General features: G+C 47.5%; 1 protein-coding gene across 2 annotated transcripts in view; it reads left to right on the forward strand.

The window, feature by feature from the left end:
* The first annotated feature begins 1,704 nt into the window (after window positions 1-1,704).
* The window catches only part of PLEKHM2 (pleckstrin homology and RUN domain containing M2), a 42,872-nt gene continuing 29,809 nt past the window's right edge, over window positions 1,705-14,767 (forward strand). For both annotated transcript variants that reach the window (XM_049878006.1, XM_049878007.1), the window contains exon 1: window positions 1,705-1,878. In XM_049878006.1, coding sequence (XP_049733963.1) covers window positions 1,819-1,878 — 60 coding nt within the window. In that variant the 5' untranslated portion in view covers window positions 1,705-1,818. The remainder of the gene's footprint in view (window positions 1,879-14,767) is intronic.

Here is a 14,767-nt window from a genome sequence, read left to right on the forward strand (position 1 = left end):
GCTACAGAGACCTTGCTGCTTCTCCTAAATGGTGAGACCAAATCCCTATAAGGGGCACCTCCTAGAATAGTATACAAAAAATGCAAGGGAGTCCCTAGGCCAGAAAAGGATACAAATGGTTTCTGGAGTAGGATTTTCTGGGGTGGTATCTGGTATCTTGGCTCCACTACTTGTTATATGATTTTAGGCAAATGATTTAGCCTCTCATCCCCGGTCCTCATTTTCTTTATCTGTATGAGAATAGTTGTATAAGGAGTACATGAGATAAATGTATGTGAAGCATTTTATTCAGTGTGTGGCACATAGTTAATACTCAACACTTATTATTGTCATCATCATTATTAAGAACTCTTGCCCTAGGTCCTGAGGTGGTAATAGAAGGCATCAATCTCAGCTTTTCAAATAATTGTTCTCTTTCCTTTTCCTGAGGTTATTTTGTCCCCTTATCCAGTCACATAAAAACAAAACTGAGGGATGGGGAGGAATGTTTCAGGTGTGTGTGAGTGGGGTCCATCTTGGATGAGCTGTAGAATCAGTGTTTCAAATGCACTGTGACTGTGTCTGGGAGATTCAGGGATGGGGTAGCCTGAGCAGAGGAAAGGGAGGACATGAGGAGTTGAGAGTTGGGGTGCCAAGGAATAAAAAGGGAGGACTAAAGGGTGTATCAGGAATATATTTGGGAACCAAATAAATAAGCCAGGCAGGAGACAGAGAACTCCAAATGTAGGGGATTTAAGAGATGACGAATTTGAGGAGAGGTGTGTGTGGAAATAAGGGGAGTTGGAATGGTGGATTTCCAAGGCTGAGGTAGTTGAGGACCTCAGGTATGTGATGCTGAAGTGGGGTAAAGGTAGGAGTAGGAAGTGGTGTTTGGACCGAGGGCGGAAGTGAAGAGGGTATGTTTTGGAGGTAGAGAGGGATACCGAAGACCTGAGGTGGCCTAAACGTTTAGGACTGGGCAGTGAGAGTGAGGAATTGTGGAGTGCAGAGGCTGGCGAGGGCGGCGGGGAGCGGGGGCCGGGAAAGCCGGAGGGCTGGAGTCTGTAGTCAGGGCTGGGTGGGGGTGCTAGGGTCTCTGAGCTGCTTAAGGCCAAGGCCCGGTTCTTTCAGCAGGAAATGGCCAGGTTCTGGGTCTCCAGGTCGGTGAAAGCTCCAGGGCCTGGATTTCTGGGCTGATGAGACTGGGAGGCTGCGATTTCAAGGGAATCTCTGAGGTGGCATGGCCTGGGGGGTTCTGGGCTTGGGGGCTGCAGTCTGTGGACCGAGGGAGTCTCCAAGGTGTCTAAGTTGAGGAGGGCCGGGAGGCTAGGGTCTATGGGTTTAGGGGGGCATCCGGCCGGGTATCTGGGTTGAGAGCACCATCTGTGAGCTGAAGGTTTCTCCGAGGTCTCTGGTTCGAGGAGGGCCGGGAAGCCGAGCGTCTGGTCTGAGGGCTGGAGGGCCGTAGGGAGTCTCCAGGGTCCTGGCCGGCAGGGGCGGGGGACCCGAGTGGTAGGGGGTCTCAAAGTCCCCGGAGTCGCCTGGGCGCGGGCGCTGCGCGGGCGTCCCAGACGCGACCGCCGGTCTTGGCGCCGCCCCGCCTGACATCAGTTCCTGCCGCCGCCGCCGCCGCGCACAGCCCGCGGCCTCCTTCTCCGCCGGCCGCGCTCCGGAGCCGCCGGGCCACGGCGGAGCGAGGGGCCGGGCGAGGCAAGGGCCGGGCGGCGGGCGCCGGGCCCCGCGGCCGGCACGACGGAGTCCCCGCACGGCCGGCGGCAGCGGTTGGCGGCGGCCCCGGGCCCCCGGCGCGGGAAGAGGCGGCGGGGCGGCGGCGGCGCCATGGAGCCGCGAGAGGTGAAGGACCGGATCCTGGAGAACATCTCGCTGTCAGTGAAGAAGGTGAGCGCGGCCGCGGCGCCCGCCGTGGCCTGTTCTCCGTCCCAGGCCCCAGGTCCCAGGCTGGCCCGCCCTGCCCGGGCTCCCGACCGCATTCAGCGCCCCTTCTTCCCTCCCAGTCTGTGCCCGGGCCGGGGGTCCCGTCTGTCAGCGGGGCTCGGGGACACTGCCCTTCCCTTCCGCGACCCTGGGGGCGAGGAGCCGCCGGGAGCCTCGGGCCTGAGGGGAAGCAGGCCACTCACGTGAGCGCCGCGGTCTCCGAGCTGTTTTTAAAGAACAAAGTTAAGGTCAGCATCCTCAGCTCCTTCAAAAGCCAGGCCCGGGGCCCCTGCCTTAGAGGAGAGGAGCGGGTAACCCACCAGTGCCCCCCACTCAACCAGCAGCATCTCCAGAAAAGCTCCTAGGAGGACCTCAACTGTCAGCGCATCCCGGGGCGGAATCCACTGCATCTCCGGATTTCCTCCGGGTTCATCTCTAAAGGTGGCTGACAGGATGAAGGCAGGTTGATAGGCAACTAACAGTTCTCCCAGCTCTGTGTTCTGGAGACATTGCCTTTGATCCTGAGAAGTTCCCTGAATAATCTTGCTCAAGGATGGCAGTTTTGAAGAGGCTTGTTTCAGAACTTTGTTTGAGAAGCCGAGGTACTTGGGAATTGCATTTTGGATGGTGATCCATGGAGCTTGGTGACACCACAGACACTTGGCCCTGTGGGGCCAGCTGCAGTAGAGATCATTTCCCCAAATCCAGGTAGCAACGATTACATCTCAGGGCATGTAACTGTATTCCTGATGAAGTGAGCTTATCTGAAACAATCTCATGCTAGAAGATAGAATTCATATTCACTTACAACTCAAATGGCCAAACCAGAATTGAGAGTCAGATAAAGAATGTTGAAAAAATGATTTAGAGGTGGAAAAAAGACTCATAGCTTGTGTTTTACTACTTCAGCAAACCAAAGTGAAGAAAATTAATTCTCACCATTATATTTAAATAATTGTTCTTTGTCCCCACTTAAATTCCTCAAAAATAACATAGGCAAGCAATTTTACGTTTCATGGAGATAATTGTACCTTAAAAAGAAAAGTAGATCCAAAATGTTCTTACTAAAACATTCTTCTAAAAGCACAGCTAAAGGGACCCTTGCAAAGATCCAACAAGAGTTTTGTTTATTTAGTTTTCCTGAGGTTTGCTCATGCAATAGGATATAGTTTTTGCTTACTCCAGGAGCGCAGGATAAGCAAGTGCTTTGTTAAAAAGCAATACAACTGTCATAATGGAAGAGAAAGGAAGACTGCTGACCTTTCTAATCTAATCTGGGCTGATTGTGGCTTCAGACAGGTTGACCTGTCTTTGCATCTTGTCTTTGGATTTGAAACAAATGGATGGAGAAAGTCCCCAGTGAAGAGGTGGCGAGCATAGATACTCTGTCCCCTGTGTAAACACAGATCTTTTGAAAGCAGAGACCCATACTTCAAATCAGGCTCTCACTTATGAAAGTTGTTGTTGTTGTTAGGTGCTGTCGAGTTGGTTCCGACTCATAGCGACCCTATGCACAGCAGAACGCAACACTGCCCAATCCTGAGCCATCCTTACAATCATTGTTATGCTTGAGCTCATTGTTGCAGCCACTGTGTCAATCCACCTCGTTGAGGGTCTTTCTCTTTTCCGCTGACCCTGTACTCTGCCAAGCATGATGTCCTTCTCCAGGGACTGATCCCTCCTGACAACATGTCCAAAGTATGTAAGATGCAGTCTCACCATCCTTACTTCTAAGGAGCATTCTGGTTGTACTTGTTCCAAGACAGATTTGTTCGTTCTTTTGGCAGTCCGTGGTATATTTGACATTCTTCGCCAACACCACAATTGAAAGAGTTGAGTGTATTTGTCAAAATACTTACAATTGCCTGTGTTTGGACAAACACGTTTTATTGAGCTGTAATGGAAACCTTGGTGGCATAGTGGTTAAGTGCTATGGCTGCTAACCAAAAGGTCGGCAGTTCAAATCCACCAAGTGCTCCTTGGAAACTCTATGGGGCAGTTCTACTCTGCCCTATAGGGTTGCTTTGAGTCGGAATCGACTTGACGACAGCGAGTATAATGCACCTCAAAAATATAATTGCACACTAGAAACTGGAAGCCTATTCCTGGTTACTTCATAACCAAAGGCATGACTAGCATCAGTGTTAAGGACATGAATTCTGGAGTATGACTGCTTGGATTGAATCCCCGCCCTGCTCATTAATAACCCTGTAACTTTGGGCAGGTTCTTTAACCTCTCCATGCCTCAGTTTCCTTATCGATAAAGCAGGGATATCGTTAGGATTGTTGTGAGGATTACGTGAAATTATGTATGCCGAGTGTTTAGCATGATGCCTGGCCCAGCCTTAATAAGTGGTAGCTTTTTTGTTTGTTTGTGGCAGAACCAACTCCTGACTTTGACAGGGTCTGAAAATGTCTCAAGTGCCTCGCCACCTAAAGGTGGTTTTACAACATCATTTGGACCTGTTAGCCACTTCCTTTGTCTGCTGTGTTTCAGGGAACTATGATATAATTCTTGCATCATGGAATTCATTTGTTTTTCTGAGTCAGAGTAGCAGCTTCTAATGTTCCGACTCACAGTGACCCTATGTACAGCAGAATGAAACACTGCCCAGTCCTGCGCCATCTGGACGATTGTTGCTATGCTTGAGCCCATTGTAGCCGTTGGGTCAGTCCATCTCGTTGAGGATCTTCTTCTTCTTTGCTGACCTTCTGCTTTATGAAGCATGGTGTCTTTGTCCAGGGACTGATCCCTCCTGATAACATGTCCAAAGTATGTGAGATGAAGTCTTGCCATCCTTGCTTCCGAGGGGCATTCTGGCTGTACTTCTTTTGGCAGTCCATGATACACTCATTATTCTTCTCCAACACCGCAATTCACAGATGTCAGCTCTTCTTCAGTCTTCCTCATTTATTCATCATCCAGCTTTCACATGCATATGAGGCAATTGAAAACACCCTGGCTTGGGTCAGGCACTCTTTAGTCTTCAAGGTGACATCTTTCCTTTTTAACACTTTAAAGAGGTATTTTCCAGCAGATTTGCCCAGTGCAGTGCATCCTTTGATTTCTTGACTGCTGCTTCCATGGGGAAACCCTGGTGGCTTAGTGGTTAAGTGCTACGGCTGCTAACCAAGAGGTCAGCAGTTCAAATCTGCCAGGTGCTCCTTGGAAACTCTATGGGACAGTTCTACTCTGTTATATAGGGTCGCTATGAGTCAGAATCGACTCGATGGCAGTGGGTTTTTTTTTTTTTTTTTTGGGTGGCTTCCATGGGTGTTGATTCTATTTCTAGGGGGAATCTGTAAATTTCGCCAGAGCAGTAGCTGTTGATGGTGTGGGGCTAGGTTTGTCCTTGAACACCAATCTCAGCTAAATCTGTTGGTTATACGGCACCTTGAGAGTTGCTTTGCCTTTTTCTTCCATCCTACCACTAGTAAAATGGTCTTACTGGTTCTTTCCTAAGGACGTTGCATGAAAAAAATGAGATGTATGATTTTGCAAAGAAAAATCCATTGCATATTACTATGTTTGCAAAGCGTATTTTAAAAGTTTTTGTTGAAATATAACATACTTACCACAAAGTGTACAGATCGTAAGTGTATGGCTTGATGTATCCATCACCCAGATCAAGAAACAACATGACCAGCATCCCAGAAGTCCCCCTGGTACTCCCTCCTAGAAATTATATCCCCAAGAGTAACCACCATGCCCAAGCAGTATTGTTGAGGAATTTTTACACCTGGATTTCGTGATGATGAACATGCACTATACATTAAAGAGGCGAAATAGCTGTTGTCCCACCTGAACCCAAGGAAACCTGTATCTGATATGGAGATAGGCTTTTGGGGGGTTAGAGAGAATTGGGGTTCAATAGATAACACAAATGAAAACAGTAAGAAGCAAGTTCCACTTGTTCTTGACAGAGAGATGGCAGAAATATCCCAGGTGCAGATAATGAAGCCTGTGGTTGCGGATTGTTTAGTAGTGAAAGATAATATTCAAGTCAAGGACAGTGTTGGCATTTTGGATTGGCATGTGGTACTACTAAATAGCATCTTCTCCAGGGGAAGGAAGGCAACTGTTTTCATGAGAGTTTCGTTTTGTTTTTGAGGAGCTGTGAATGCCAGTTGCCCGTGTGTGCAGGTTGAGCAAAGGCTCTGTGCTGTCAGAGGCAGCCTCCACCCTTTAGCAGTGGAGCCAAATTAAAAAAGGGGCCAGATAAAATAAAAATAAGTAAATAACTAGGGCAAGGAGAAGCTCCCAGAAAGAGGGGGCTCAACTGATCTTGGCGGATTGGTAGAATTCAGAGATGTAGAAGAAGTGGGCATTCCAGATAAGAGATACTGCCTGAGTGTCCCCAAGGAAGTGGGGACGCCCAGGTGGTGGTCTGAGAGCAGTAAGGAGACAGCTGTACTTTGCCAGCCTCGAGGGTGCTGAGAGTTCTGCTAGATGGAACTGGAAGTGCTTTCTGCGGACGCTGTATGGTGTAGAGGATATAGTGCTCTTTTCAGAAGTACACAGACCTGGGTCAGCGTTTGAATCCTGGGTTGTCACTGACTGTCTTGGCCCTAGGAAACTACTGGACCCCTATTAACCTCAACAGGAGTCCCTGGGTGGCACAAACCGTTAAGCACTAGGCCACTAACCAAAAGGTGGCAGCTGCAGCCCACCCAGAGGCACCTTGGAAGAAAGGTCTGGTGATCTACTTCTGAAAAAGCAGCCATTGAAAACCCTATGGAGCACCGTTCTACTCTGACCCACATGGAGTTGCCATGAGTCGGGGCCGACCCAGCGGCAGCTAACAACAGTATTACCCTCGGCAGTCAGAACCGATTCATAGTGTGGTAATGAAATTAAATTATGTAAGATAATTTAATAATTTAAAGCATTTAGCACAATACCTAACACATGCCAAACCAAACCGAACCCCCTGCTGTAGTGTCGATTCTGACTCATAGCAACCCCTTAGGGTTTCCAAGGCTGTAAATGTCTATGGGAGCAGGCTGCCACGTCATTCTCCCATGGAGCTGCTGGTGGTTTTGAACCACCAACCTTTCGGTTAGCAGTCAATTGCTTTAACCACTGCGTCACCAGGGCTCCTGGTAAGGATAAAGAAAGTGTTAGTTGCAAATATTATTACTTGCAAATGCCTTTGTGAACTCTGAAGCTTACTTTTGTGCAGTTTTCAAGTTAAAATCTTTTTTCCCCTCTCTTATTTTTTTATTGTGGTGAAACATACCAAAACATCTGCCAACACGACAACTTCCACATTTACAACTCAGCACATCTTTCGTGTTGTGCCACCATTATCGCTGTCCTCACCAAAACAGTCCAGTACCATTAAGATAAACTCAATGCTTGGCCGCTAACCAAAAGGTTGGAGGTTCAAGTCCACCCAGAGGTGCCCTGCAAGGAAGGCCTGGCGATCTGCTTCAAAAATCAGCCGTTGAAAACCCTTTGGAGTATAGTTTTACGCTGATACACACGGGGTCACCATGAGTTGGGGTCAACTCTACAGCAGCTGGTAAGTAGGGTGTCTCAGTCATCTAGTGCTGCTATAACAGAAATACCACAAGTGGATGGCTTTAACAAACAGAAATTTTTTTTTTCTCACAACTTAGGAGGCTAGAAATCTGAATTGTGGGCACCAGCTCTAGAGGAAGGCTTTCCCTCCCTGTTGGCTGTGGGGGAAGGTCCTTGTCTCTTCAGCTTCTATTCCTTGGTGATCTTCATGTGGCGTGACATCTTCCCCCATCTCCGCTTCTCACTTGCTTGTTTAATCTCTTTTATATCTCAAAAGAGATGACTTAAAACACACCCTACACTAATACTGTCTTATTAACATAACAAAGAAAATCCGTTCCCAAATGGGATTATAATCACAGGTATAGGGGTTAGGATTAACAACACATATTTTTGGGAGGCACAGTTCAGTCCATAACATAGAGTAGATGAACTTTAATAAAGTAAACCGTCCCTCAGCAAATGCCCTAGGCAGTGACAATCTTCTGTCTGCTAGGTCACCCACCCACCCTGGTCTGGGCAGTCATTTACTGCCTGGCAGTTTAGGCTCTGAGTGAGGTTCTGTTTGCAGCCAGGCTCACTCTGTGCTGAGCAGGAGTCTCCCAGTTGGGATCTACTGATGCCATGAATGAGCTGCAGCTGTTACAGTTCCACCCAGCCCATCAATGCAGCTGAAAAGTCCCTCTCAGGTGGTGGCCTTGTTCCCGTTCTTCCTACAGATAGGTTAGATCTACCAGTACATTAAAAATTACCTGGGGCGGCTCGTTTCTGGACAGGGCCTGATATACATGTGAGAATTATATTGACCGTTTGGCTTAGATCAATAGTTTTTTCTCTCTGGCTTCACAGAAAAACACTTAAGAGTTTTAAAGGTTCTGAAAATCTCCGAAGACCTGAGTCACCAGAGCAAAGATCTACATAAAATAATATCTACACACACATTTTCTAGACGGAAGTACTAAGTGCCCATGTTCCTCCTCTTCATTTCGTCCTCCCTTGCCCATGTCCTAATGTTGGCAGTAGAGGCAGTAGCTGTTTCTCTGTTCCTTTCCTCGCTTTCACAGAACAGAGGCTGTCTAGTAAGGTCCCTAAAGGAGCCCTGGTGGCTCAGTGGTTAAGTGCTCAGCTGCTAACCAAAAAATTGGTGGTTTGAATCTACCAGCTGCTCCGAAGGAGAAAGATATGGTATTTTGCTCGTGTAAAGATTACAGTCTTGGAAACCCTATGGGGCAGTTTTGCTCTGTCCTATGGGGTTGCCAGGAATTGACTTGACAGCAACGGATTTAGTAAGGTTTCTGGGTGTCGCAAGTGCTTTGTGCTCAGCTGCTAACCAAAAATTTGGTGGTTCAAACCCATTCAGTGGTACTGAGTAACAAAGGCCTAGCGATCTGCTACTTTAAAGATAACAGCCAAGAAAACCTTCTGGAGCTGGTTCTACTCTATAGCACATAGGGTCACCCGGAGTCAGAATCGACCCAGCCGCAATGGGTTTGATTTTTTGGTTTAGTGACGTTTGGGAGGGACCTGAAGGCCCCGACCAGGAGCACATAAGTGTGCACAGCGAGCCTTTGAGTAACTCCACCCAGACCTAAGGTAGAGACGTGGTAACTGGTTTTTCTGAGCCCTGCCTATTCAGTTTTAAGATTATAGTCCTCCTTTACTAAGTGCTTCTCTAGCATCAGGTTTCTATTTGAAGCTTTGTAACATTGTGGTCCTTTCATCCCATGGCAGCCCACCCTGGGCCCTCTCTTTATCCATGGCTTGGCCCAAGCACATCCAGATTGAAAGGCCCTGTTTGATGATCTGAGGCCAGGCAGAAAGCTCACCGCACCTGGGGCTAGATATAAACAGGTCATCATCTGGCAGCACCCGGCTCCCTGCTCAAACCGGGTGGCCTACAGCTGACTTTCTGTTCACAGCAACTGTTAACACTCTGGAGTTTCAGATGGAGCCATGTTTGTTTCTCCCATTCCTTCTCAAAACTCATCTAGCTGGAGCCTAGCGTGGAAGGATATTCCCAGCAAGGCTGAAAATCTGCTGCTAATTGAGAAAAAAAAAGTTAGGCCTGGGAACCACTGGGGAGCAAATGGTGGAGGGGTCAAGACACGTTTTAATGTGGGAAGAAAGGAGCTGGTTATCAGAGCATGAACGTTATGTGAGAGGTGCGTTGGCATTTGTGGGTACCACGGGGTTCCTGGCTGGGCTGTTCTTCCCTCTCTAGTCTACAATGCTTGTCCCGGGCGTCAGGATTCACCATCGTGGCAAGAGCTTGTTGTTGCTGCAGCTGGCACCGCCCTGTGTCCAAGGAAAGCAATGGGTCTCTTCTCTCTTGTGATAAAAAAAGCTCTCCAGGTGACTTACTGCTGAGGAAGCACGTTTCTCATCTTGGGACCTGGAACTAGTGCGGTGCAGTAGTCTAGTGAAGTGACCAGCTCTGGGCTGAGAGCTCTCCTTCTCAAGAGTCTAAATCAGCCAGCAGGGCTGTGTGCTTTGTGCGAACTTCCATTTCCAGCCCTGTCCTCCTCCTTATTGTGGCTCACTCAAAGTGCGAATGTCCTAGAACTTCCATTTGAGGCAGGAGAATAAGGAGATTTCTGGGGGAGCCCATTTGGGTGGACCAGAAAGTTGGGTCATTGATCTTGGGTTCTTGTCACCACCAGGACCTTGAGAGGGTCCCACTCTTGTCAGCCAGGCAGCTGGCCCTGCCACACAGACTTTCTCTCCCATTTTATGTATTTGTAATTCATCTTTCCGTACTGTGCTTATAAGTATTCACAAACATTACAGAAATACGTAAGGAAGAAAGTTTCCTGTAATCCCCACACCCTCCCCCCGGATAACTGTATTTAAGAGTTGGAACTAACAGATTCTAAGAAACCTAGTTATGTGTGAGAACAAGGAAGAGACTTATGCAGACTATTGAAATCTACAGAAGTCTCCAAACTGAATCTTAGTGACTAGTCAACCTTCTCTCTTCACACTTCCCCCCAAAGTTATTTTTTGTGTTCGCGACTACCGAGGCACAGACTGCCAGACACTCAGAGAGGAAGAGGAGTAATAAAACCTTAGACCCCATTTCTCCAGCACCTGCTCTGGGCCAGGCATTGCACTGGGCATGCGTACACACATTCCCTCAGTCAGGATGGCTCCTGATCTGATTTCATAGGTGAGGAAAACGAGGTTCAGAGAAGTAACTTGCCCAAGGTTACAAAGCTTGTAAGGGGCAGAGTTGGGATTTACACCTTTTTTCTGGCTTTTGCTCTTTCCATTTCTCTGAGCCCTTTCCATCTCCAGGATGTCTGTCTGAAATTTTTAATAGATAGTATGTTCCCATGAGTCGTCCATAAAACCAGCCAGTCGTTTAATATATTTGTTGAGTAACTATTATGTACACTTCCAGTCACTAGGAATCAGCAGTGAACAAAACTTATCAAGCTTCTGCCCTAGAGACTTACGTCCTAGAAGAGACAGACATTAAGCAAATTGCAGTATTGCTGTTGTTAAGTGCCATGGAGTCGGTTCCGACTCATGGCCACCCTACGTACAGCAGAACGAAGCACTGCCCAGTCCCGCACCATCCTCACTGTCGTTGTTATGCTTGAGCCTATTTCTGCAGCCAGCATGTCAGTCCATCTTGTTCAGGGTCTTCCTCTTTTTTGCTGACCCTCTACTTTATGATGTCCTTCTCCAGGGCCTGGTCCCTCCTGATAACACGTCCAAAGTACATGGGACGAAGTTTTGCTGTCCTCACTTCTAAGGATCATTCTTGCTGTACTTCTTCCAAGACGGATTTGTTCGTTCTTCTGGCAGTTCATGGTGTATTCAATATTCTTCGTCAGTACCATAATTCGAAGGTGTCAATTCTTCTTGGGTCTTCCTTATTCATTGTTCAGCTTTTGCATGCATATGTGGCAATTGAAAACACCATGGCTTGGGTCAGGTGCACCTTAGTCCTTAAAGTGACATCTTTGTTTTTTAACACTTTAAGGAGGTGTTTTGCAGCAGATTTGCCCAATGCAACTCGTCACTGGATTTCTTGACTGCTGCTCCATGGCCGTTGATTATGGATCCAAAACTCTCATTGTCATCGAGTCAATTCTGGCTCATACTAACCCTATAGGACAGAGTAGAACTGCCCCGTAGTGTTTCCAAGGCTGTCAGTCTTTTTACAGAAGCAAACTGCCACATCTTTCCCACTTGTGGATCCAAGTAAAATGAAATCTTTGACAACTTCAAAATTGCAATGGGATAGGCCTATTTCCCAAGCCCTCTCTAATGCCCTTCAATGACCATGTGGATTTGTAATCCATGAGGTTCTCATCGTGCTTCCTAACTCTGAATTTAATTGTAGCCTTAAAGTATTTGGCTGTGTTGTAGAGGCCTTGAATGGAAGCAGCGGTCCTTCCAGTGTTCCCCCAGCCTAACACTGTGATTTAGACAGTGACTTGATGACTATTTTTCCTGAGTAACAAACTGGTTGTCTGGGTGGAGGAAGCACTCACGAGGTCATGCTGTAGGTATAGCATATGAAAAGGGAAGTGAGAAATGAACACTGAACCAGAAAAAGCTCCCATGCTTTGAATTTGGTTAAAATGAGGCTGTGAAAAACTCCCTTCCTGCTCCTGCCAGTGCCAGTGGGGAGTGCTCAGAAAGGAGAGTGCAGGCTTTTTGCCTGAATTGAGTAGAATCATGTATGCTGCATTTTCTCTCAGGCCATTGGCTAGCTTCTGGGTCTCTGGTGTTTGCCTAGGGACCTCTTGGCAGAGCCTTTTACCATTTTTCTCCCCACTTTGAAAGGAGTCCTTGGTCACTCCCCAAGAGGTCAAGTTCTGTGCTAAGTTTAGAAGCTGATCATAGTACCTTGAGGCTTGGACACTCCCCCTGCAGAAAGGAGAAGCATTTTTGGAAACTATGAATTGTCAAATGACACAAGAGGTCTGTTTCCAACTAGGCCAAGTCCCCTTCAGTTGTCACTGTTTTACACCCCCAAAGAAAGCAAAGAAAGATGAAATCCATGGATAATTCAGTCATCTACATTTACTGGCAGATCTTTCATCAGAACCAAACTCAAACCCTTTGCCATCGAGTCGATTCCAACTCATAGAGCTTCCAATAAAACAGAGAGCCTGACATTTCTCCAGCAGAGGGGCTAATACGCAGTGATTTGGGAAGTGGGGAAAGGCAGCTTATAATTGGCTACTGTATTTAAGGACAAATGAATGGTTAAGGAGCATTGATTTCATCAAACTTGCTTAAAGAAAAATGGAGGCCCATGTAAGCACAGCACGGACCCTTTATGAGGCCTGTGCATGTGGGGGTACAGTCAGCCCAAGGATGCCACCCAGCTGGGCACAAGCCCTTCCTGAGCAGGGGCATCGGGCGGCCCACAGTGTTACCAATTGCCATTCTGACACAATGGTCCTTGTCTTTTCCCGAGTAAGAATACACGCGAAAGACAAACTTTTTCTTCAGCAAGCTTTATTTTGCTTGAGTCGAGCAAAAGGAGTCAGGGGGGATCTAAGGCTCTCCAAAAGACTGACTCAAAAAGGGAAGCAAGGTTTCAGTGGAGACAATAGAGTAATGAATATTTAGTGGGCTTCTTTCAAGGGGCTGGTACTTCTCAGAATGGCAGTGCATGTTAATTAGGTTGCCCGCACATCTGGAATCTAAGATGGAACCCACTGATATTCAAGATGGAGTCCTCTCGGCAGCTCTTGGCATCACTTATTATGGGATATAGTGCAAGTGCACTTGATCTTCAGCACTACATCGCCATCTTCAGAGGGCTAAGGAAGGTCAAATAGCAGTCACACTCTTCTCCTTTGTTCAAAGGAGGAGGGGACTAGAAAGACACTAAGAAGGAGATAATAATTCATGGGCTGCCCCAATCCTATCTAATGTTGACAGTGTTTTACCCAACTTCTAGGTGATAACCTTTTAAAAGCTCTTTCGTTCAGCCACCGGCATAGTTAACCCTATCTGTCTCAATCCCCTTGAGAACAGGATGGTGTTTTCCATAACCCACTGTCATCGAGTTGATTACAGACTCATAGCGACCCTATAGGACAGAATAGAGCTGCCCCCTAGAGTTTCCAAGGAGTGCCTGATAGATTCGAACTGCCAACCTTTTGGTTAGCAGCCGTAGCTCTTAACCACTATACCACCAGGGCTTCCCACTAAGAAACCAGGCTGACAGTTTCTGAATCACGGGATGCCTGATTGGTTCTTGTGTAGGGATGATTACTGGGTACTCTAGTTCTGAAATCTTCTCCCGGCTAAGGTGGGGTAGGATCTTAGGCTAGAGATTTTTAAATTAGAAGAGTAAGTCAGAAGGATTGCAGTTGCCTGGGGCTGGCGGAACAGCTGGCTCTCAGCAGCCAAAGCCTCTGTTGATACTTTCAGGATGTCTAGGAAGGAAGTGACTAGGACATTCCTGACATTGGCCCCCAACTCCTCCTACAGGGTCCCGTCAGCAAAACCCCCTTACTGGTCTACCTTCCTCAGGAAGACATCGGGAGGCCTACTCCCCAGGTAGCTACAGCAGGTTCCCCCGACTGTTGCTTTGTTCCCAGGTGGGATGGAAGCAGAAGGAGCACCAAAAACCGAAAAACCAAACCCACTGCCATCGAGTCAATCCCGACTCATAGTGAGTAGAACTGCCCCATGGGGTTTCCAAGGCTGTAAATCTTTATGGAAGCAGACTGCCACATCTTTCTCCCTTGGTCTTTCTCTCTGTGGTGTCTGAGCAGACCTGGCCAAGACTCTGAGCCAAGTTGAAGGGCCACTGGGAAAGCCAGGAGACTCAACGGGGCCTTCACCTCCCTGGGCCTCAGTTTCCTGGCCTGTAAACTGAGGGTTCTGGCTAAACGATGATTTTTTCTGATTTTTTGGCACATTTGGTAGTCAGAATTTCATTCACCACTAACTTCTCTCAGGATAACCTTTCTCACAATGTCTCCCCTCACACACCCTCCTGCACAGGGCATTCTTACTGAATGGGAACCCCCCAGGAAGCTCAGCTTCCTGGATAAGTGGTTTCTAAGGATTCTTCTGCTTTTTAGATTCTGAAACCTTCAGCTCTGGCCAGGACCCAGCCTTATCTTAGATTCCAGCTGGAGAGTCTCTGTAGAAATGCTGTTGGCAGTAGCCCACCATTCCTTGGATCATGTAAAACAGCATTATTGTTCTTGCGAGGCTTTGCTGAAAATGAGAAGACTCCAACCTGCCCGCCTTATTTACATATTTATTCTTGAGGGGATGGGTGGTAAGCACTTGCCTCTCCCTTCATATCTGTGCCTGAAAAGCCAGTGCAAATTGCTGATGAGGAAT

Source organism: Elephas maximus, chromosome 3 (genome assembly GCF_024166365.1).
Source record: "Elephas maximus indicus isolate mEleMax1 chromosome 3, mEleMax1 primary haplotype, whole genome shotgun sequence".
Taxonomy (NCBI): Eukaryota; Metazoa; Chordata; class Mammalia; order Proboscidea; family Elephantidae; genus Elephas; species Elephas maximus.